The 23,553-nt window shown below is 38.8% G+C and overlaps 1 protein-coding gene across 2 annotated transcripts; it reads right to left on the bottom strand.

The window, feature by feature from the left end:
• Positions 1 to 247: 247 nt before the first annotated feature.
• On the bottom strand, positions 248 to 20,260 carry LOC126694529 (aminopeptidase M1-like). 2 transcript variants are annotated; one of them, XM_050390857.1, is made up of 20 exons: positions 19,829 to 20,259; positions 9,900 to 10,295; positions 9,458 to 9,603; positions 8,637 to 8,739; positions 8,221 to 8,407; positions 8,045 to 8,138; positions 7,709 to 7,862; positions 7,485 to 7,589; positions 6,614 to 6,730; positions 6,399 to 6,512; positions 4,233 to 4,415; positions 3,798 to 4,080; positions 3,580 to 3,701; positions 3,407 to 3,501; positions 2,363 to 2,540; positions 2,165 to 2,279; positions 2,012 to 2,079; positions 1,847 to 1,921; positions 791 to 868; positions 248 to 598 (listed from the first exon to the last, which is right to left on the bottom strand). In XM_050390857.1, the coding sequence occupies exons 1-20, from the start codon at positions 20,114 to 20,116 to the stop codon at positions 392 to 394; spliced, it is 3,108 nt and encodes a 1,035-aa protein (XP_050246814.1). In that variant the 5' UTR covers positions 20,117 to 20,259; the 3' UTR covers positions 248 to 391. The 2 variants fall into 2 exon arrangements, with proteins under 2 accessions (XP_050246814.1, XP_050246815.1); XM_050390858.1 differs by lacking the exons at positions 248 to 598; positions 791 to 868 and adding an exon at positions 897 to 1,687 and having other exon boundaries at positions 19,829 to 20,260.
• Between the last annotated feature and the right edge of the window lie 3,293 nt (positions 20,261 to 23,553).

Raw genomic sequence — 23,553 nt, 5'->3', positions numbered from 1 at the left:
GATCAAGTTTTGGAAAAGCAGTTTTTCTGCGAAAATTTATTAGATAATGGTTTTGAGGTGCTTCCAACGACAAGTATGTTTCGTGAATGTTAACACCATCCAAAGTGTCTCTCCAAAGGTGCCTTTTGAAGGGCTATAACGCCCTTGGTTATAAATAATTAATGATGCATAGTCATATACTCATATATGAGTACTTTTTCACCATTTGTATAGGAATAATTCACAAGAATTTTCTCAAGAGTGCTACTTGAAGAGTTATCAACTTAATTGTATCATTGGGAGAAATTTGCAATAACCATTAAGCATAATTTTTGTGGCGGCAAATATTGTCTAAGGACAACAAAGTTTCTTGCCTATAAGGCCTTTGTTAACCAATCATTTTATTGGTTCTTCATAGTATTACACACTTAATTTCACCATATTGAATGAGCAATTTTGTCAGTGCATCACCCAGATGTTCCTCATTATGAACTCTCTGAACCCAATTTGCATTGATATGAACCCTTTCAATGCTCTGCTTCAAGGTTCTAGCAATCTTGGAGTTAGTACGGCTTGCAAAAAACTCCTCTATTTCCTTGGCCTTCTCAAACGAAGCAAACTGGGGGATAGATATAACATAACAAGAAAAAGAAAAAAGAAAAAAAAAAAAGATAAGCAATAACAATAACTGATAAAATGCATTTGAATTTAAATTTTCTAAAATTTTAATTGAGACACAAAGGACAAAAACTGATACTTGTGAGACTAACAAGTAACAACAGAAGAGAGAAGGAGAAAGAGAGAGACAAACCGGCGAGACAATTGAGTTGACAAAGTGAGTTATTAGATTTCCAGAACCCCAGGTTTTTGAAATATGCTCCCAGTTATCCTATTTTTCAATCACATTTAAGAGCAGAAAAAATGCATTAGATAACAAAGTAGTATGTACCAGTGATGAATTATGAATGTTCCTGTTGATGAACACAAGAATAGAATAATAGGGGGATCAGTGCCAAAGTAAATCAAAACAAGTTACCCTTTTCGTTCATGTTATACATAAAGATTTCAGCAACAATAAGTTAGAAAAAGAATTGTTATAGACTAGCAGCATGGAATTTCTGACCAAAATAAATTGAAAAGTGGTATGTACTAGTGATGAACATGAGGATAGAATAATAGGGGTTCAGTATCAAAGTAAATAAAAACAATTTACCCTTTCATTCAAGTTATACCTAAAGATTCCAACAACAATAAGCTAGAAAAAGAATTGTAATAGAAGCATAATGGAATTTTTTGACCAAAATAAATTAAAACTGTACTTGTGTTAAAACCAGAAATTCTGATATAGATGTGGCTTAACTTGATATTGACATATCCAAAATCTAAAGCCCCTACAATGGTACAATCCATTTAGTCCGTCCACCTTAAGCATGTAAGTCATCAGGACTTGCTACTTTCAGGAGCTTCATTATCACGTTTTGATCAATCAAATGGGATTCCACAAATACTTGAGCCTTAAATCACAAAAACTTAGGCAACACCTTAGGAATAGGGATCTTAAAGGTTCAATTGCAGCTCTTCGAAGAACTTCGTCTTCTTTGGAGTTGGGGGAAAATGTCTAAGGTCTACTGGGTGCACCACGATGAATGTTTTTCCTACATGAAAGAAGGAAAGTGCCCTGTCCTCCTATATGCTTAAATCCCTTTGTCTTCCTCAAATCCACAGGCAAAATCTTAGATCAGTCTCTTAATTGTTTAAAGACAATTCTGATCAATGTATTACATGGATATAGTGCATGCAAATGAACGTTTAAAATTCTTCAATGCAATGTGCTTTTTTGCATTTTACGTTACTAATGGATTATTACCTTCATCCATGTCCAAGCTGTTTCGCGTCCTTCCCTACTAACAGCTAGTCCAAGAACAGCATCTAGGGTACGAACCTAGATCAAATGGGAAATAAAGCCAGCATCAACATCCCAAGCTACATCAGACCATTCTTTATCAACATGTGTGAAAAAATTTTGACCTACCTCAGAAGACAACAAAAAGTTGAGAGCTTCAACAATTATGTTGGGATCTGGAGAAGAAGTTAATGAACCTACAAGCACAAAAAGAGACATGTCACCACCATACTAGAGAGATTCAAATATTTTGCAACATTTTAAATAATGATATGTTATTACTTAGAACGCGTGTTTTCTCCTGGCTCGAATTAGTCTCTCTGTACACTCTCAAAAGAGATTCATAACCAAATCTGTTTGAGGTCCTGACTTCACGCATTACAGCAACATATGCTGCCTGCAACCACAAATCATTAGAAAAGTTGATAGGTATTGTAGAAGGAGAAATGCTACTGATTAACTAATGGTTTTTTTACCAACCTTTCTTATGTTAGGATGGAGTAGTGGCGTATTTCTGTCATCCAAGAATGCACGGAAACGTCTATTTGCTTCTTTTAGTGTCAGATCATGTCCAAACATAGCAAGGGCAGTCAAAACCTCTCCTCTCAACATTGCATCTAGATGGCTCTCACCTGTCTTAGGCTCCCAACCAAGCTTCCTGCAAAGAAATTCAAACATCAAAGAAAAAATTAATGGAAGAATGAAATAAAAAAGAATTTGAACCCCGATTCTCCTCATAAAGGAGAGCAAGCAATGCTGCTGAGCTATAAGACTCTTAGTGGTACACACTGGATTTCCATTAGCATATAAGGTCTGATAGAACTCAGTGGTGGTCTGCAACCATCATCCCAAAGACCCCTTACCCTAAAACATTTTCTGACATCCTATATGCTTCCAAGATAGTTTTATACAGGTTACACAACTTTAGGCATGATCTCTAAGATTTATTCAATATAGTTATTAGTATGTATGACAGTTTTTATCTTTACTACGCATATATAGAGTATCTCCAAATAAAAGAAATAAATATGCATATACTATTTGCCAGCCACATGATGCAAGAAATATCTACATCTTAGATCCTGAGGAAAAAACTTTGAGAGTCTATCACTACAAAACTTGAAAGAGGAATCACAACGATCCTTAAGTGACTTTTTCTTCTTCCTTAAAGCTCTCTTTTTTGCATTCTGAGACATTTACATTAATCTCCAAGATTTAATGAAAAAAATAGCTCTTGACTGCTATTTATTTGCTATAAGCATCTCTATTTAAGAAAGAAAAAGATTGACTTAAATTCAGAAAATGTCATATATGTATTATTGGCTATAAATCTGAGGAAATGTATTGTCATACATTCTAGTACCTTAATAGTTAACATCTTATGGGACTTTTTCAACCAAATGGAATACAATCAAAGTCAAAGATATCACTTATATTGAAAAAACGGCAGGCAGAGCAACCAGAATGACTTATAAACAAGGACCACCATATGTATTTCAATTATTGGTATATAGGACAACTTACATTGCTGAACCCTGGAAAAGGTTAAAAAATAGCTTAATGTAATTCAGCAAATCAGGGGTTGCATCAGCAGCAATTCTTTCAACTTTATAACTTATCTGTAATAGAGGTTTCAGAATTAGGACTAAGCACACAACTGAAATATACTTAAGTCTTAGACAAGAGGTGAACATTACATTGATTAAGTTAGACAGCACGGCATATTCAAGTTCCTCCTTATAAGCACCCATCAAAGTAAGCAATGAAGTCAAGGACTGCTGGCCAGCCATACAAAGGGCAAATGAATCATCCAGGACGCCTGTTAAACGAATAAGTTGTGGTAAGTGCTCTTTTCTACCATCAACACATACCATCATGAGATAAAAGCAGGTATGAGTACAAATATCAAAAATACCAAATCTGTCTGTTGCAGATAAGTATTTGTTCTCTATTACATATCGGAGTTTAGCTGCAAGGTCCTCATCATATTTAACCCTATAGAAACCAGTCTGATTGACATTAAGTTTTACCCAAGTAGATGCTAAATTGTTTTCGTCACTCAGGAGCTCTTTCATATCAAGAGTTTCAGACTTTGTTTGCAGTAGAAAATCCTTTTGCACATCATATGAGCCGCAACATAATGTTATTGGAACAATCCATTGCCCATCCCCATGAGAACCACTTGCCAAAAATTGTGACTGCCATTATTACATTCATTTGTTAGAAGTCAGTAAGTTCTCAATATATTATTAAGTGAAACTCATTACAAAATAACACAACTTGGTATACATCTGGGTTAAGATATGTTATTTCAAGAAATAAAGGGTGAAAGAGACCAGACACAATAAACCTGCTCGAACACCAATTTCCGATCTTTGACTTTGACAGAGATGACTGGGTACCCCTTTTGCTTTGTCCATGAATTCATTAGTTTGTTCACAGGTGCACCGGATCCCTCCTCAAGTGCAGCCCATAAATCTTTTGTCTTTGCATTTGAGCGAGCAAATTTTTTTATATATGAAGCAAGTGACCTCTGATTGCATACACAAATCAGGAAAAAAAGAGGGCAAAACAGTTACTTAAAACCCTGGGAGAAAAAGTGTTTACAGATGCAAGAAAAAAGATTATTAACTAACGTCTGACATACGATTACATAAGAAATAATTTACAAATGAGCTTCTTAATCCAATTAATAGATTTTAAAAATTGTCTCATGTACTGCAGAAAATGATTGGTTGACAAAGATGGACCTTAAAAGAACCAAGACTTAAGCGGAAGACCGTTTGTGCAACGGTTCAGAATGGGGGATTGGGTGTTTGTGGTTTGGTTCTTGTTAATTAGTTCTTGTTGGGGAAATGGCTGTGGAGATATGCTATGTAAAGGAATTCCTGGTTAGAAGGGTAATAGACACGAAATATGGCAGCATTTTTGGTTGGGGGAGTGGGGGAGGTGTTGGAGTGCTAATAGTGTGCACTGTGCAGGGGCCTTTATGGGGTTTGTCTGTGGAAATATATATTAGGAAGGGGTGGGATGAGTTTTACCGTTTTATCATCTTTAAGGTGGGGGATGGCTCTTCTATTAAATTTTGGCATGATCCTTTGTGTGAGGGACTTCCCTTGGAAAATATCTTTCCATAACTATACAATATTGCTAATGATAAGTACGCTTCAGTGGCTGAGTTGCTATCATTGTTAGAGAAGAACTACCATTTGGATTATTAGTTTTATTCTACTGATTCAAGATTGGGAGTTAGAATTGGTTATCTCCTTTATGGACCTCATATATTCTAGATATTTGAGATTAAATGGGGTGGATAAAGATTGGGAGTTAGATATCTCCTTTATGGACCTCATATATTCTAGATATTTTATATTAAATGGGGTGGATAAAATATGTTGGAAACTCTCCTCAGGGGGTTTTCGATGTCTGATTTTTTTTTTTTTTTTTTTTTTTTTTAAGGGTTTTACAGCCTGCAAATTTGCTATCATTTCCATGGAAGCCTTTGTGGAAACCAAAAATGCATACAAAAGCTAGTTTCTTTCTTTGGACAACTGTGTTGGGGAAAATTTTGACCATTGATAATTTATGAAGGTGACAAGTGGTGGTGGAGGATTGGTGTTGTATGTGTAAGAGGAACATGGAGACTCTTATATTGCCCTCTAGCTCAAGAGTTGCGGAATAGTGTTCACTATTTAGGGTTCATTAGATCATGACGCATGGTGTTGTGGATCTTTTAGCTAGTTGATCAGGCAAGTTCAACGGACACAGAACTAAGGTACTTTGGAGTATGATCCCTCATTGTCTCATGTGAGTCATCTGGAAGAAAAGAAATAAGCATACTTTTGAAGGGAATTTAAGATTGATTCATGAGTTGAAGTTTTTCTTCTTTCAGACTTTGTTTGAATGGGAAATACTTCGAGTGTTGTTACTTTCACTTCTATGCCTGATTTGCTTGATTTTTTTGTACTTTCATTGTTATTTAGTTTATATTTTTTGTTGCCTCTATAGCACACTGCCTGTGTGCCTTGTTTTCATTGTATTTTCTTATCTCTTTTTTCAATGAATTTTATTCCTTATCAAAAAATAAAATAAACGTAATACATGGCAGCCAAGAAAGAATCTAGAAGCTAATCGAGCTGAGGCTATGTCACAAGATATCAAGTAGATATGCTTTCTAGTGTTTCTTATCTAGATGAGTATCACCATTGTTTCTATATATAAATAGAAATGAGCACTTTTCAAAATATTAATTATATACCATTCATCACATTAATGGTGACTTCCTAAACCTCTTTTATACTATCCAACTAACTTTCAACAAAACCTCTCTAACCTCTTCAGAACTCGCAAAAAGAAAATTCCTATTGTTATCTTTCTTGAAGACTGAATTTATGAAGGGTTTTAATGACATAAATTTCATGTGAAATTGGGGTAGAGGGAACCGAGTTTCGTGTATAATAATAAATATTTTTACTTGGGACAAGAAACTTATACCAGTAAAAAATCTAACACCAACCTGAAAACATTCAGCACCAAGATAGCTTTGTAGCATCCGGATAACAGAAGCACCTTTATTGTAACTTATCGCGTTGACAATTTCATCAATCTCTCTTGCATGATTTATCTCCACCTGAAAATGTATGCTTAAATTGAGATACACTCAAAAAATAATAATACTAATTCCTCAAAGCAATTATACCAAGAAAAGAAAAACAGCATATGCAGAATTACCTCAATGGGATGGGACTCGGCAAGCCCATCTAGCCTAAGACCCTCTGCATAGTCATCAAGAAACTGAGTCCACATTTTCCATTCTGGGAACAAGTGATTAGCCGCTAAATAACTAACCTGAACACAGTCAAATAATAACCGATGTATAATTTACAAGCATGCAATCAATAAAGAAAAATATATAGTCACATGACCCATGCTGGGTGTAAAGAAACAAAACCATTTACGAAGAGCTTGGGGCTACATTCCAGACAAAAATGTTCATGTTAGTTTATTTTAATAATGAAGCCAAGCTCAAGCCAACCTTTGAGGCTTGATTGATAAACAAGTCAAGTTCAATCATATTATAAAGTTAGAGGACAACTTTATGAACCTGAGGCTTGGCTTATATATATATATATATATATATATATATATATATATAAAAAATAAAATATATAGTTTAAATTAACTTTCTTTAAAAAATTATAAATAAGGTCATAACTTAAAAGATAAATAAAACTATCGGTTTTTTGACTAATGCAGTTGGTCATATAAATGGTCTAATTCATGGTTAAAAAGTTGCGTGTGAATACAAGTTTGATGAACTTAATTTTTTATAGGGCCATAAATGAAGAAAAGTAGTCTGTAAGGGAACCTGATCGATATCACCTAAAACATAAGTAAATATAAGTGAGCATGTATTTTCATAAATATAAGTGAACAAGCTTCAGCTTAATAAACAAAATAAATGGCGTAAGGATGAGCATGTTATCAAGCTTGCTGATAAAATTGAGTTTGGCTCAAGTTTAAAACATAATTAAATAAACCAATCTTGAAATTATAATAAACAGCTCAGTTTGGATCTATTGCAACCCAATGCAATTAATACCCATGTTGCGAACCCCTCATTCAGCCACAAATGAGTCCACCATTCAATTGTTACAAGATTGCCAAACCACTGATGTGCTAGTTCATGGGCTACGACGATCACAACCTAGAGAAAAATAATAATTAAACATTTTGTGTAGTGCTATTAAAACAATAGCTCCAAACTATATTAGCCAAACGAAATTCTAACAAGAAAAAAAGCAGCATTCACAGCATGCACATTACCCTCTGCTTATTAGCAGCCGTGGAATATTGATTGTCATAGAGCAAATCCGTTTCACAGCATGTAACCAAACCATAATTTGCCATGGCCCCAAAAGCAAAATCAGGGATTGCAACCATATCCAATTTGGGAAGAAAGTAAGGCACTGCAAAGTATCTGCAGAAATTTTCGTGGTTAATCAGAATTTCAAATAATACAGCATAAGCAACAAAATGTAACAACTTAAGGGATCGCCAATAACCATGATCCAGTGTCCACTTAAATTCATTATTTAGCTTAAGACGTGTATACTGTGTCTCGTGATGAATAGTTTGGTGGTGATTCACAGTAAAACTTACTCTCTGTACAATTCAAGTGTCCTAACAGCAACATCCAATGCAAATCTCCCTTGATTTAATTTACCAACCTGACAGTATACTCGAACTTTGACTCCTGTAAAGTGATGTAAGATTACACTATCAGGAACGAGGATCATGATACCATGAGAAACAGTGAACATGGTTTATTGTTTTACCATCAGATGTAAGATGTTCCTCATAATCAAACAAGCCAATCACAATTGCCACCAAATATGTAGACATTATTGGTGATTCTTGGTATGAAACTGTCTTCAGATCCCCATCTATTTTTTCTTCAATAATTGGCATGTTGGAAAGAGCTACAAGTTTGGATGGCACGTCCAATGTGATTTTGAACACAGCCTGCAACACTCATGCCCAAAAAGAAGGCCAAATAAGCTTTTGTTTGCATTCCTTTGAAATAGAATCAAACAAATCTACTTCCAATCCAAAAATAATTTAGTCACAATAATCAAAACACTAGCTTCTAAAATTTAGCATGAAGTGTGTTCGGATATAAGATTTGATTTCAGAAAAAAGTGGAAAAGAAGTACAAGATCTTAAATTAACTGAGGGAGAGAGATTGTGACACCTTGCAAGCAGGTTCATCCCAACATGGAAAGCATCGCCTAGCACCAACTGGTTCAAACCGTGTAACTGCCACATTTTTCTTCTCACCGTTGTGCTCAAATGTACTGGAAAGCAAAATAACAATTTAAAATATATACACATTATCAATAAAATTCTTATTTAGCAGAAAACAGAACGCATTTAGCTCCCTTAATAAGTAAATGGTGAAGGGTGAAATCATATATATATATATATATAGGTTCAATCCCATTAAAGAGAGTAATACAGTAACTTAAACCTTTAATTGTTATGTTTAAAGGCCAGCCTGATAATCTCAAATAGAATTGGAAAAAAAAAAATTTAATCATTTTAAGTATACTTGAAAGAACTTATATATAATTTTTAACTGTGTTTATCAAATGCAAAAAAACTGAAGTCAACACTTACCTAGATGAAAAAATCACTTAAAATTTTAAGTGATTCACATCCTAGTTGATATTATACATGTGGAATGCAAAACATACTTTTATAAAAATGATTCTCATTCCCAAGAATATTTTTGAAACCATTTTTTGTCATCACACACATATACATCTTTACCAGTGCAAACACATCTTGACTGAAGCCCATGCACAACTTGCTAAGATGAGAATTGACAAGTTGTGAATGGAGCAATATAACTTTCACATAGAAATATGTTGAGGTGAGAGTTGGCACTACTTACATCATTTTTATTATGCATCAATGATATTAGAGTAATTAAGTAAGTAGTTGTGAAAAAAGAAAAATTAAGAAAAAATTTGTGTGGCTAAACTTTTAGTTATTAGCAGCAAAAATGTGTACCTTGTATAGAAGCCCTTCATTCTGTCGTTCAAAGTTCCTTGAAAGTGGATAGTGAGAAAACCGATCCCGATGAGAAGGGTGTCAGCAAAGTCCAAAACCAAAATCTCGTCCTCTTCAACAACGTGAACTTTTAAAGGCTTCAACACCTGCCCAAGTATCCAAAACTTAATATATGCATTCATATATTCAGCATTTTAATTTAAACGACATGGCGTTTGGTTCGCCCATGAATATGATAATTGTAAACTCACAATTAATAAAAAGGTTGAGTATTTGATCAGCTAAGCTAAGCAAGAGCTGAGCAACAGCGACTAAAACTAAACTAATTAAAGTTAACAATATATGGTTTAGAATGTTTATAATAAGTTAAAGCATGCATGCAGTTATATTAATCTTAAAAAAAAAAAAATAATAATAAATGATATGATATCCTGATACGTACCTTAGAAATAGAAGAGTGGGCAAAAGATACGGAGGCGGTATCAACAGAGAGTTCAGCGGCGTTGAGGACGATGAAGCTGGTATCTGCCACGATGTTGAGCTCGATAGCCACGGACCCGGCGAACTTGCATGCGTTCAAGTCCGGTTTCAGCCGTATGTTGTAGCGTATCGGGACTGCGAATTTCGGAAGCCGAGCTTGCCCTTTGAATTGCTCTATACTTTTTTGGGGTGGTCCCATCATACGTTTCTCAATGTATTCAGCTGCGACCTCTAAGGCTTTCTCTGCAATTTCGTTCCTCAGTTTTTTATTTTCGTCTTCTTCTGTTTCAGAAGAATCCTCATTTGCATCTTCTTCTTTTTTAGAAGAATCCTCATTTGCATCTTCTTCCACTTCGGACTGTGAAGTAGAAGAAGAAGAACCGTAATATTTATAGAAAAAAAGAAAAGAAAAGAAAAGAAAAATGGATGAGTGAGAAAGGAAAAAATGCATTAATATATTTTTGAGAAGGTAGAAGGAAAATATGTGTGATGCATTTGGATGATTTCTCTTTAGCAAATCATTGCGTGATGATTCAATATTAGTATTAAAATAATCTTTTACAAAGTAATTTATTTACAAGATTTATGTGTATCAAGTTTTCTCTTTTATTAGTTTATACTATAGTGTATAAGTCTTGTATATGCATGGTACAATTAAAAAAAAAAAAAAAAACTATAGTTCGAGTTATATTTAATATAAGAGTTTACATTTTTTAAGTCATAGATATATACATGAGTTTTACTTTTTTTTTTTTGGATATATACATGAGTTTACTCTTTATTTTATTTTGTTTTAATGGGTTTTTGATGGTTTATTTATATTAGACCCTTCTTCTTTTGTACATCATTAACTCACATAGAACAAAAATTAAAAAAACTTAAATAGCACACGAGTCGCAAAATTAGGCAACAATTAGAATCTAATTTAAAATTTAATTAGATTTTTTCTTAGTTTTGGATTTGTATATATATATATATGTGTGTGTATGTGAGATTCATGTTTTTATTTTTTTATTATTTTATTATATATTGAAAGTTCAAAAACGTGTACAAAAACACTTTTGAACGTTTAGACCCCCAAAAACCAATTTAATCAACACACGCAATATGTTAAACAATAGTGTGCGGAAACTTAACATATGCTATAACATGGTATTGATTAAACAACTATCTAAGCCACAACAAAATAAACCACAGCAGATAATGTAAAGGCAGAGATAGAGAGGAAGGAAGATGCAAACACAGCGATAACACCAGATATGTTATCGAAGAGGAAACCGAAGACCTCGGCGAAAAACCTCTCCGCCGCCCTCCAAGCGGTAATCAATCCACTAGAAAATACAGTTGGGATACAAGGACAGCAATAGACCCTCCAAGCCTAATCTACCCAATGCACCTAAGCCCTCCAAGCTTCTTGCTCCAACGAGGTTGCGCCGAACCTTTTTCTTCTCTAGCTTTCCGGATTCCGCTACTACACCGTAGCATCAACCAATGAATATTGGCTCCTTCCTAACTGTTTCCCAGAACTCCAAACGACTGTCTCACAGAGATGATAATGGTGAGAACCAGGTTTGGTATAATGGCCTCTCAAGGATTTGACAATGGAGAGGAAGAGAGTGAGGGATTTTGATGAGACTCTAAGGTAGAGATTGTGGGTGAAACAATCTGGTTTTTCTTTAGGGTTTCTCTCTCAAAATTCTCTCTGGAAGCTCTCTTTCAATCGTGGGTTAAAAGGGTATTTATACTGAAGAGGAGTGGAATGCGAAACGTCAGGTTTTTCCAAAACAGGGGTGGCTCGCGGCTTGACCTCGCGGCTTGACTAAGTCGCGAGTTCCAGTCGCGAGTTAACCGTATGGCCAGTTGTCCTGTTTTGTCCTGTAGTGCTCCAGCTAGCATGACTGTTCATCTTCCAGCATGCTTGGCACGTGTGCATCTTCTGGCGGGTTGAAGCCGCGAGACCAGTCGCGAGTCCCAGCCGCGACACTCTGTTTTCTTGCACACTCTTGAGCAATCTTCACACTATCTCACTCACTACCCTTACAACAAACCCACCTAAATACAGGGTTACTAAATGCTGAATTACAAGCAAATTTGGCACGGAATAAAGCCAATTAGATGGTTGAATAAATTCAACCTTACAATCTCCCCCTTTGGCTATTCCGTGACAAAACCCTAAAACAGACTCTAGACTTAACATGTGAGTTGGGAACAGTTGATCAAAACTCACTCACACCTAATTCTAGAAGCTGTGAAGCACTTGAATCATATGAACATAAACTCCTGAAACACAACAATACACCATGATCATTGTAAGCAGAAAATTATAAATGCATATGAAACAGGCAATATGAGATCAAGCATAAGATGGAGTTAATAAACAAACCATGGCTTGATCAACCAGGTGAACACCACAAGGTAGTGATCACAGTGTTCATTCACACTTGGAATGACCACAAGGACATACAAGTCAACAAGCACAAGGCAAGACACTTGTATGTACAACACTCAACCAATGCATAGCACACAAGGCATATGCATCTAGGAACAATCCTACAAGGGCACAAGAGTGACAGTACATAAACCACAATGCAGAACATTTGGATTTAAAATACTGATTTCACATAGCATAAAGGCTGCACTTAAGCATGGTACATACCACAAGGCCTACAAACTATGCATAAAACATAAACCCTCAAAGCTTACAAAAGCATATGGGTACAAACTTACAAATACCTGAATAACATCAACAAACATATATAAAAGTTTATCCAAGAGTATATGAGGAAAGTTAGAAACAGTTATACACCAAAACACAGTGTATCAAAACCAAAATAACCATTAGTTTAGAAGATGAGACGAAAGCAAAAATATGTGTGTGTGTGTGCTCCCCCTATCACTATGCACACTTCCCTTTGAACTTTTTCTCCCCCTTACTGAATGCTCTCCCCCTTTTTGTCACGAATAGCTAAAGACTCTCATCCAACTTCCGTTGAATCTCATCTAGCTGAGTCTCCATAGTCTCGAGGCGCATTTGGACATGGTTGTTTGTGGAATAGAGAAGTGCCACAAGCTCATCAACTCGTTTCTGAATATGCTCAAGAACACTGCCAACTCTGTCAGAATGAGAAGCAGTTTGTGCTTGCGGAATACCAGCCTGTGAAGCTTCAGGAACAGCACGAGATGTAGAGGTGGTATGTGCAGGTGTCTCTGAGTCAGGGGCAAATGAAGGACCCGGAGAGATGTGAGCATGTCTTGGTGATTTGGAGGAGTGACTTCTGCTTGCTTGAAGAGTGAACAAAGAAATGGGACGTTGACGAGTCAACATTTTACCATCTGCAGGAGGAGTAATGCCTGCATTAAGGATGAGCTTCATGACGAGACTGCAAAATGGAATGATTCCTCGAGCTGTAGATCGACAAGCGGTCTTCCTCAGGTTGTAGTAGATGTGAGCACATATATCAATGGGGGCTCCGGTAATGAGATCACACAGAAATATAGCTCTCCCAAGATTGATGAATGTAGTGTTGGACAATGGGTAGAGGTTGGTGAACATGATCAACTTCAGTGTGGTCAACTCAGGTGCAAACTTTGCGGTGCTGATGGAAGTTCCTGCACTAGACACCTCATGATCGTGTCCTAGGATTTGTAGAATTTCCCCAACCTCTGGATTTCGTTCATCATAGGGAGTTAAGTTCACATTCTGAGGTCTGGTGATGCCGAGAAGATCTGCGATGGAGTCTGGGGTAACACTAAACTCTGTTCCTCTGACCCAGAAAATGAGGATAGGTCCAAGATCAGATGCATTGGAGAAGCATTCCTTGACCAGCTCATCCATTGGATCATCAAAGTTTCCGAACAAGTTTGCCCAGTCTCGTTTCTCAAAGATTCGAGGGATGAAAGTAGTCCCTAAGGTGTTGAACTCTACGACCCGCTCCACTATAGTTGTTGACTTGTCAAACACATTTGAGTAGGCGTGTGAGTTTAGGGGAACTCTGAATCTATCCTCATTGGGATCTTGAGATGCTTGAGATGAAAGACGAGTCCTTTTAGCAACTGGGGTTGCTGGTTCGTCAGAAACAATGTCTTTACCCCTGGATGATCGACGAGACATCTGCAAGAGAGCAGACCAACAGAAAAGAACCAAGCAACAATACCCCACAAATGATTGTCAACAAGATTCAGTATAAACAATATTTCAATATAAAAACCCAGACTGAATAAAGTGCAGACCCAAACAATCCTTCCAATAAACCACAGAAGCACAAATCAATACGTGCATCAAACTTGGTGAAAGTGCACCAAGACAAAGAGAGACGCAACAACTGTCATTGAGACAGGTTAACATGACCATGATATGTAATAACAAACAGCATATGAATATTTAGAACAGATAACAAACATCACTCCAACAGAGACATGAACATGGGGAAAATATTTCAATCATGAAGAAACCTTAACATCCACACATCAATATTCAGACAAGAGTAATGAGTAAGTCACATGAACACCAAACCCATTTCAGAAAAGATTCTCAGATTCAAAAATCAGCAAAAATTCAGAACAATGAAAAACACATTGACTGCTCAGCATGAAAACGGGTGAGAACAATATCAAAAACAGGATACTCCAAACCCATTACACATAGAGATAAGAATAACGAACACAATACCAGTCCAAACAGTAACAGAAATATGCAGGAAAAAGAAACTGAGATTGAAAAATCAAAAACCATACCGTTTCTTGATGATTTGGAGAAGAAATGAAGTACCAAAAGGGTTTGAGAAATGGATTCACGAAGAGGTTTGGGAGAAAAACAACAGTTTTTAAGAGAAGGTGAACAGTTACAAAAGTTCGAGGGAAAACTGAAAGAGGTTTAAAAACTGCTCCTGTTTCTGCAAAACACGCGATTTTCGCGACTGGATCAAGTCGCCACACAGTCGCCAGCTCAAGCCGCCAAAGCACACAAGAGGAAAATTTTGAAAAATTTTTCTAAGTGTTTTTCGCGACTGGAAGGTCTACACGCGAGTGAGTCGCGAGCTGAGCCGCGAAAATCTCTGAGTGAATCTCGCAACTGGACCTTCCACTCGCGAACAAGTCGCCAAAAATGACCAGCGAAGAAGCGACTGAGGCACGCGACTTGACACACCCGCGACTGAGCCGCCAAAACAGGGCAAAACTGTATTTTTGAATTTTTCAGATTTTTCAGCAAAAACACTTTCCAAAAACACCTAAAACATTCAAAAATCTTTTTGTGCTTGAATCAACAAAGATTGAGTATGTGAAAACACATTTTATCAAGTACAATCACACAAATGAATAGGGCATTTATCAAACATAAACTTGTGTGTTGTGTGTGGATATCAGCATTGAAATAGTCCTTTGTCTAATGTGAAGCTTCAATGATCAATTCAACCAAGGCATACACAATTAGCACTAGATCATGTGACCAATCTCAATTACAGAAATATGAATATATGACTTCCCACACAACTTGATAACATAACTAGGAGCCTTTCATTTGACTCCACTTTCAGCCATAACATTTGATCTTTTGAGGCAATCATCTCTCATTGTGAGAGGGATATATAACATTTTTCTTTGAAGAATAGGCCTTTGACCTTTTTGAAAGAAATTTCACTTTTAATATAAAGTCGCTTACCCTTTTTCCTAGTCAAATACTAGAATGTGCGACAGGCTTTTGCAGCTCAATATCTCTTTTCATTTGGAGATTTACATTTAGTGAGCTCTTTTTAGCAAAAAGAATAAAAAAATGGGAAGAGATATAGACACAAGTCTATGCAAGTTTCAAGATCAACATAACCATTCACTAATCATTCATGACAAGTTTGAAGATCTATTTACAACAATCACATAGATTTCAAGATTTTTCCCAAGGAGATATGAGTGCATGAAAACAAGTAATGTTCGAAAATGCACAAAGCCATTAGCACAAAGGTACACGGCAAAACGAGTTTTAAGACAAAAACTCAACAAAGTCAATCAAGCCCTTTTGATTTTCAAATGTTTATGAAATTTTTGGATTTTTGACATAAGAAACAAAAAGAATGATAAAACACAATTAAGAGATATTCACAAACAAACAACCAAAATCAAAAACAACAAGCATACCAAACAAACATAGTCACAAAGCATAGGAAGTATTAATGCATGGATATGTTGTAATGCTTATGCATGAGTACCCCTTTTCACCCACACGACACTTGCGTTTGGGGTGATTTCCTTAGAAGAGGATTGGGTACGGGAGTTAGGGCTTTCAAACCTTCGTGAGAAGCTTTCCAAGCAGTTGGTGAATGCACCAATCATCTTCATCACGTTCATCATTCCGGGATCTCCGTTTTGCTCTCTAGGTTGATCCCCTGCCCACGTTCTCCTATCAACTCTTGGTCCTCCTGACCTTTGAGGAGTAGCACTGTTCTTTGCTCTCAGCTTTTGGCAATTTGGTCGAGTGTGCCCTTGAAGTCCACAGTAATGGCACACATACATTCCTCTAGGACCTCTTTGTGGTCGAGGACGTGACTTGGCACGAGACTCAGACCTGCCCACATACTGATTATGATGATTCAGCATCCGATGGTCCACCACATTCTTCTTCTCCTCCACCTCGAGGTTCACACTAGTAGAGTCAGCTACAACTGGATCTTTGGACTTCACAAACTTCACTTCTTTAGTGACATTTCCAGTTGAGCTACTTCCTCCGGTATATCCCAGTCCGGATTTGTCTGAGAAGCTCTTTTGAGATGATATAACATCATCAAGCTTCTTGGTGGTGACCCTCTCTATTTTTGCATTTGCTTGAACAACCTCATTCTCAAGGAATCTCACTTTAGTGTAGGCTTCGGACAGCTCACCATTAAGGGTTTCAATCTCGCATTTGGCCTCCCTATACCGGATTAGGAGACTTTTGTAGTCCTCCTCAGCCTTCTTCATCTTTCTCACTGCAGCCTTGGCCACCCTTGTGTATTCACCAGATTTCTCCAACAGTGAATTGTAATTTTCTTGAAGAGTAGCTGTGCTTTCTTCTTCTTCAGCTTCTGATTCTTCAACAATTCCTAGTGAGTCATCCTCACTATGTTCTCCAAGGTCTTGAACAAGCAAATTCAATTCATCCGAAGACTCAACATGAGCAATAGTCATGAAAGCTGAGTAGTTCCCTTCTCCATCACAGCTCTCCTCAGATTCTGAGTCGGACGAATCTGAATCACTCAAAGTCGTGGCGTACACCTTGCCTTTTGATTTCAAATAGTTAGGACATTCCCTCTTGAAGTGTCCATGCCCGTTGCATTCAAAACAAGTAACACCTTGTGTGGATTGGGATTCTTTTCCATCTTTCCTCTTGAAATCCCTCTTCTCCCTTCCAGAATTTTGGAAATTTCTCTTATCATCAAATTTTCCATTGTTTTTGAATTTCAAAAACTTCTTGAAATTTTTAACAAGATAGGCTACATCCTTGTCAACCATATCTTCTCCTGACGAGCCTTGATCTTCCACCTTCTCATTAACGGTCTTTAGAGCAATGGATTTACCCTTCCGTTGATTTGGCAGCGACATTTCATAGGTCTGTAAAGAACCAACCAGCTCCTGCACCTTGATGTCGTCAAGATCCTTGCTCTCTTCAATGGCTGTCACTTTGGCACGGAAGCTTTCCGGCAATGATCGAAGGATCTTCCTTACAATCTTAGAATCCTCCATCTTCTCCCCCAAGTTAAACTTGCTGACAACCACTTCATTTAACTTCCCATAGAATGAGTCGAAAGACTCATCCTCACTCATCTTGAGCTCCTCAAACCGAGTGGTCAGCATTTGTAACTTGGTATCTTTCACCTTCTTCGTGCCTTCATAAGTTGTTTCCAGAATCTCCCATGCATCTTTTGCAATAGTAATGTGAGAAATCCTGTGAAATTCATCTGGAGACACACCACAGAAAATAGCATTTAGTGCTTTACTGTTAGCATTAGATGCAGTAAGTGCTGCCTTATCCCATGTGGATTTGGCTGCTTCAGGTTTGGTCCAACCCATCTCAACAGCATCCCACACGGATTCATCAATGGAGCATAAAAAGGCTCTCATACGAACCTTCCAAAATGCATAGTTACTTCCATCAAAATATGGAGGTGCATTAAGGGATTGAGACCTATCCATCTCAAAAAGGGAGTCAAGGATCACACAATGGTAATGAAACCAAATAACTGTGTACCCGCTCTGATACCAATTGAAAGTTCAAAAACGTGTACAAAAACACTTTTGAACGTTTAGACCCCCAAAAACCAATTTAATCAACACACGCAATATGTTAAACAATAGTGTGCGGAAACTTAACATATGCTATAACATGGTATTGATTAAACAACTATCTAAGCCACAACAAAATAAACCACAGCAGATAATGTAAAGGCAGAGATAGAGAGGAAGGAAGATGCAAACACAGCGATAACACCAGATATGTTATCGAAGAGGAAACCGAAGACCTCGGCGAAAAACCTCTCCGCCGCCCTCCAAGCGGTAATCAATCCACTAGAAAATACAGTTGGGATACAAGGACAGCAATAGACCCTCCAAGCCTAATCTACCCAATGCACCTAAGCCCTCCAAGCTTCTTGCTCCAACGAGGTTGCGCCGAACCTTTTTCTTCTCTAGCTTTCCGGATTCCGCTACTACACCGTAGCATCAACCAATGAATATTGGCTCCTTCCTAACTGCTTCCCAGAACTCCAAACGACTGTCTCACAGAGATGATAATGGTGAGAACCAGGTTTGGTATAATGGCCTCTCAAGGATTTGACAATGGAGAGGAAGAGAGTGAGGGATTTTGATGAGACTCTAAGGTAGAGATTGTGGGTGAAACAATCTGGTTTTTCTTTAGGGTTTCTCTCTCAAAATTCTCTCTGGAAGCTCTCTTTCAATCGTGGGTTAAAAGGGTATTTATACTGAAGAGGAGTGGAATGCGAAACGTCAGGTTTTTCCAAAACAGGGGTGGCTCGCGGCTTGACCTCGCGGCTTGACTAAGTCGCGAGTTCCAGTCGCGAGTTAACCGTATGGCCAGTTGTCCTGTTTTGTCCTGTAGTGCTCCAGCTAGCATGACTGTTCATCTTCCAGCATGCTTGGCACGTGTGCATCTTCTGGCGGGTTGAAGCCGCGAGACCAGTCGCGAGTCCCAGCCGCGACACTCTGTTTTCTTGCACACTCTTGAGCAATCTTCACACTATCTCACTCACTACCCTTACAACAAACCCACCTAAATACAGGGTTACTAAATGCTGAATTACAAGCAAATTTGGCACGGAATAAAGCCAATTAGATGGTTGAATAAATTCAACCTTACATATATATATATATATATATATATTATTTTATGTGAATTATGCTTATTTTTTTGGTTATAAGTTATAACCTTCTTTAAAAAAAAAAAAAAAAAAAAAATTTGTGTGTGGGGTTTTTATTTATTTTTTTATTTAATAAAATATTTTTGTGTGTGTGTTTGTTTCTTTCAAAAAAAGAAGTATTTAATATCATTGTAGGCAATATAATAGTATAAACAACGTTAGCCTATAATAGGTCTATTTTGCAAAAAAGATTGATTTTTGTGAATTATAAAAAAGTATCATTCATAAGTTATTTAGTTATATAGTCTTTTTTGGAACTTGATTTTACTAAAATTGAGTTCAAAGTAATACTTAATTTCACCAAAGTTGAATTTTATTCAAGTAATTACTAACGTGGAATGATCGATTTGGAACTAAACTTTAATTTGTTACATAAGTGGTTACTACATGGCACTCGACATTGGTGAAATCAAGGTTTACTTTGAACTTGATTTTGATTTAAAAAAAAGATGCCACATAATTAAATAACTTGTTAAAAAGAGAAAAATACCTTCTTGTGCTGGACGGGAACTGGCTGCGTGGTGGTCTGGGGGACGGTGACTGGAGGCAGGGTGTGCTGGACGGGGACTTGCAGTGCTGTGGGCTGGTGGGTGACTGGTGGCGTGGTGGGCTGGTTTCTGTGGATGTGAGGGATATGGAATCCACCGTTGTTAATATTAGGGAATCCACCGTTGTTAGTATTACAGAGTACAGATCCAGCTACTACGGCAGCGCCGACTCCCATTAAGAGGCCCAATTCCCAGCTCAATCCCCAGGCCACTGGCAGTAAGAATGCCATTCTTTTTTCTTTTTCCTTTTTAGAGTAACCCAATTGGAGAAAACAATATATGAACTCAGATGTTATTATGTATCAATTTCAGAGCCAGAGATTTTTTTTTAATGATTTGAAGGCTACCTTACGAAGTTACCATTGTAAGGATAGACAGACAGAGCTTCTTAATCTTAAATAGACGAGCGGTTGCAGTTGAGTGAATGAAGAAGAGATTGAAGGACATTGAAAGAAGAAAGCAATCTATTCTTTTCTCTTTCTTAATTTATTCTCATTCTTATCCAATTCTCATCTTTGAAGAATTTATTTTTTGTCTTTCTTCTACTCCATCCTTCTCCTCCTCTATATATTTTCATTCTTACGCAATTACATCTTCAAAAACAAGATTTTGTAATATTGTACATAATTTTAATAGCATTCTTTTTGTATTTCAATTTTGCTCGTTGCTAACTGCCTTTTGGTTTTGGGACTACGGTTGTACCATCGTTACGCAATAACAATCAAAGTCTTACTTTGCAAAATTATCGAGGAATCAGTTTACTTTGGGATTCTGTATCTGCACAACCTAAGTCCTAAGTTGTTGGGTGAAACGGACCATACGTGTAGCTCACGTGAGGGAAGGGGAATAATGGACTTTGAAAGGACATAAAGGTTTTGTAGAATCGGCTGCTTTGAGTTTTTCTGAGTGCGTACTAGTGTACTGCTACTACTACGACTAGATGCCTCTAAGCAATACTTTTTTGTGAACTTCATTCTAAGAAATTCAATTCTATATCACAGGAATTGATAATTTGTGTACCTAACTCCAAAATCATACCTGTACGGCACCAAGCTTCCAAAGCCCATACTGGCCTTGGGCCCAGACCTATTTGGGCCCCGGGCCCAAGCCCATACCGGCCTTGGGCGCAGGCCCAGCAGAAAGTTCCAATTACCTTATGCCCTTCTTGAAACTGCCTTAGAGTAAAAACAAGTTTTGGGCATTAAGTTCCCAGAGTTGACTGGTTAATCTTTCCCGGTAGAGCGCATGAGTCATATCCGGGAAGGTCATGATATGCACGGGAACGTGAGTTGCCGAACATAATCGGTGAAAATGGAACCAAGTTCCAAGATCATAAATGCTGCACCGCCCTTTCACCTAAACAACCACTTTAACCAGATAATACTGGACCTTCAGTAGCACTAACGGTGACTGTAATCATGATCTCTCCACTAACCTTGGCTATAAATAGAAGAAAGTTGGGAGAAGAAGGGGTTCAGAAAAATTGAGAGAAAACAGTCAAGGAGAGGGTACTAACTGGGTGTTACTTTGAGTCTCTCTGCCGAGAACGACCCATTGTAGGAAATACTTAAGCCCACTACAAATAAATTGTGAGCCCAAGTGACCTAAGGTCCAGAAGTCTTGTGCTTGGTTCTTACAATTGGCGCCCACCGTGGGGCTCTCCTACGAAGCTGTGGTTTGAGTGAGACTCAAGCAAGGGAGATGTCTGAGGAGCATTCAGGAGGGCACGTTCCGAGCAATTCCGCAGGATCTTCTCGGGGATCGACGTGGAGGGAGAGAAGGCAGAAACGGCTGGAGGATAGGGAGCATCCAAGAGGAGAGGAAAGGTCCGGATTGGGAGAAGGATCGGCCCAGACACACCGGACGATTTCAAGCGTCTCAGCACATCGGCAACATGATGATAGAGACCGGGAGCTGGAGCGGTTACGCAGATTGGTAATGGACTTGGAGCTGGAAGCAAGGGGTCGGCGCCATGAAAGGAACCACAACCCCCAACCCAGGAGAAACCGTGGCGAGGAAGGTTCCAGCCGATCTGTTACACAACAACACCGAGACCGATCACGTTCTCAAGAGTCACATCGACACTCCCGGGAGACGCGTCGTAGACGGGACCGTTCCCGGTCGCATGGATATGACAACCAAGGGTCAGAATCGCCAGAGGAGCGGCGGCACCACAACGCCGCGATGGACGCCATGAGCAGGGCCCTGCGGATGGCAGCCCGGTCTCCATTCTCTGATGAGATTGAACGGGCACCCATGCCGAGCAGATTCACGCGTCCACCATTCAATTCCTATGAGGGGAGGACAGACCCCGTGGAGCATGTCAGTCATTACATCCACATGATGTCTTTGCATGCGCACAACGATGCATTGATGTGTAAAGTATTCCCCTCTAGTCTCGGCTCTACCGCACTGAGATGGTTCAATGGGTTGCGGAAAGGTTCTATACACAACTTCGCCGAGCTGATTCAGGAGTTCGGCAGCAGGTTCGTAACATGCAGCCGAGTGCAACAACCGGTCGACGCGTTGCTTTCCATGAAAATGAGGATCGGGGAAACTCTTCGGAGTTATGCCAGCCGATACTGGGAACTCTACAATGAGATTGGTGGGGGAAACGAGAAAATTGCGGCTAGCACCTTCAGGATGGGGCTCCCCGAGGATTTTGAACTACGGGAGTCGCTGACAAGAAGACCCCCGGAGGATATGAGGCAACTGATGAGACACATAGAGGAGTACAAACGCCTGGAGGATGACCGGCTGCAAAGCAGGGGGAAAGCTCCTTTTACGGGGAGAACTCGGCAAAGCATCTTGCCGCCAAAGCCGAAAAGGGACTTCAGAATGCAGGAACCAGAGGTGCAGATCGAAGGGGTTAATGTGTTGTTTAAAGAGCCCGTGCACAAGATACTGGAACGGATAAGGAACGAGCCATTCTTCAGATGGCCGAACAAGATGGGGGGCGACCCATCTCGGAGGAACCAAAGCCTATACTGCACCTATCACAGAGACAAGGGGCACACCACCGAGCAGTGTAGGGTATTGAAAGATCATCTCGGGCAGTTGGTGAAGGCAGGGCACCTGAAAGAGTTTGTAGCAGATTCCACTGACCGGGAGACCGGGCAGGGCGCCCAACAGAAAAGGAACCCCCTCCCACCACCCCTGGGGGTAATCAACGTCATTCATGCCGCACCGAGAAGAGCAGCAGCGGCAAGAGGGGTAATGACAGTGGCTTGCGCGGAGGGAGAATCATCCAAGAAGCAAAAGAAAGTTCGACGGCTGGACATCTCGTTCGGAGAAGATGATTTGGAAGGAACCATCCAACCTCACGACGACGCTTTGGTGGTGACAGCCCGGATAGGCGGATTCTTGGTGAAGAGGGTGATGATTGATCAGGGTAGCGGGGCTGACGTTATGTACCCGGACCTCTTCGAAGGGCTCGGGTTAAAAACCCAGGATTTGGCGAAGTATGACACGCCATTGGTCTCGTTTGACGGGAGAGTTGTGATTCCCGAGGGGCAAATCTCTCTCCCAGTGGACATGGAGGGCAAGGAAGTTATAGTTACGTTCATAGTAGTCCGGTCATTCGCACCTTACACCGCAATCCTGGGGAGGCCGTGGATTCACGCCATGGGGGCTATTCCGTCCACCCTTCACGTGAAAGTAAAATTCT

The sequence above is a fragment of the Quercus robur genome, chromosome 8 (assembly GCF_932294415.1).
Source record: "Quercus robur chromosome 8, dhQueRobu3.1, whole genome shotgun sequence".
Lineage (NCBI taxonomy): Eukaryota > Viridiplantae > Streptophyta > Magnoliopsida > Fagales > Fagaceae > Quercus > Quercus robur.
Note: the sequence above shows the minus strand (reverse complement) of the source record. Positions and strands in the feature narration are given on the sequence as shown.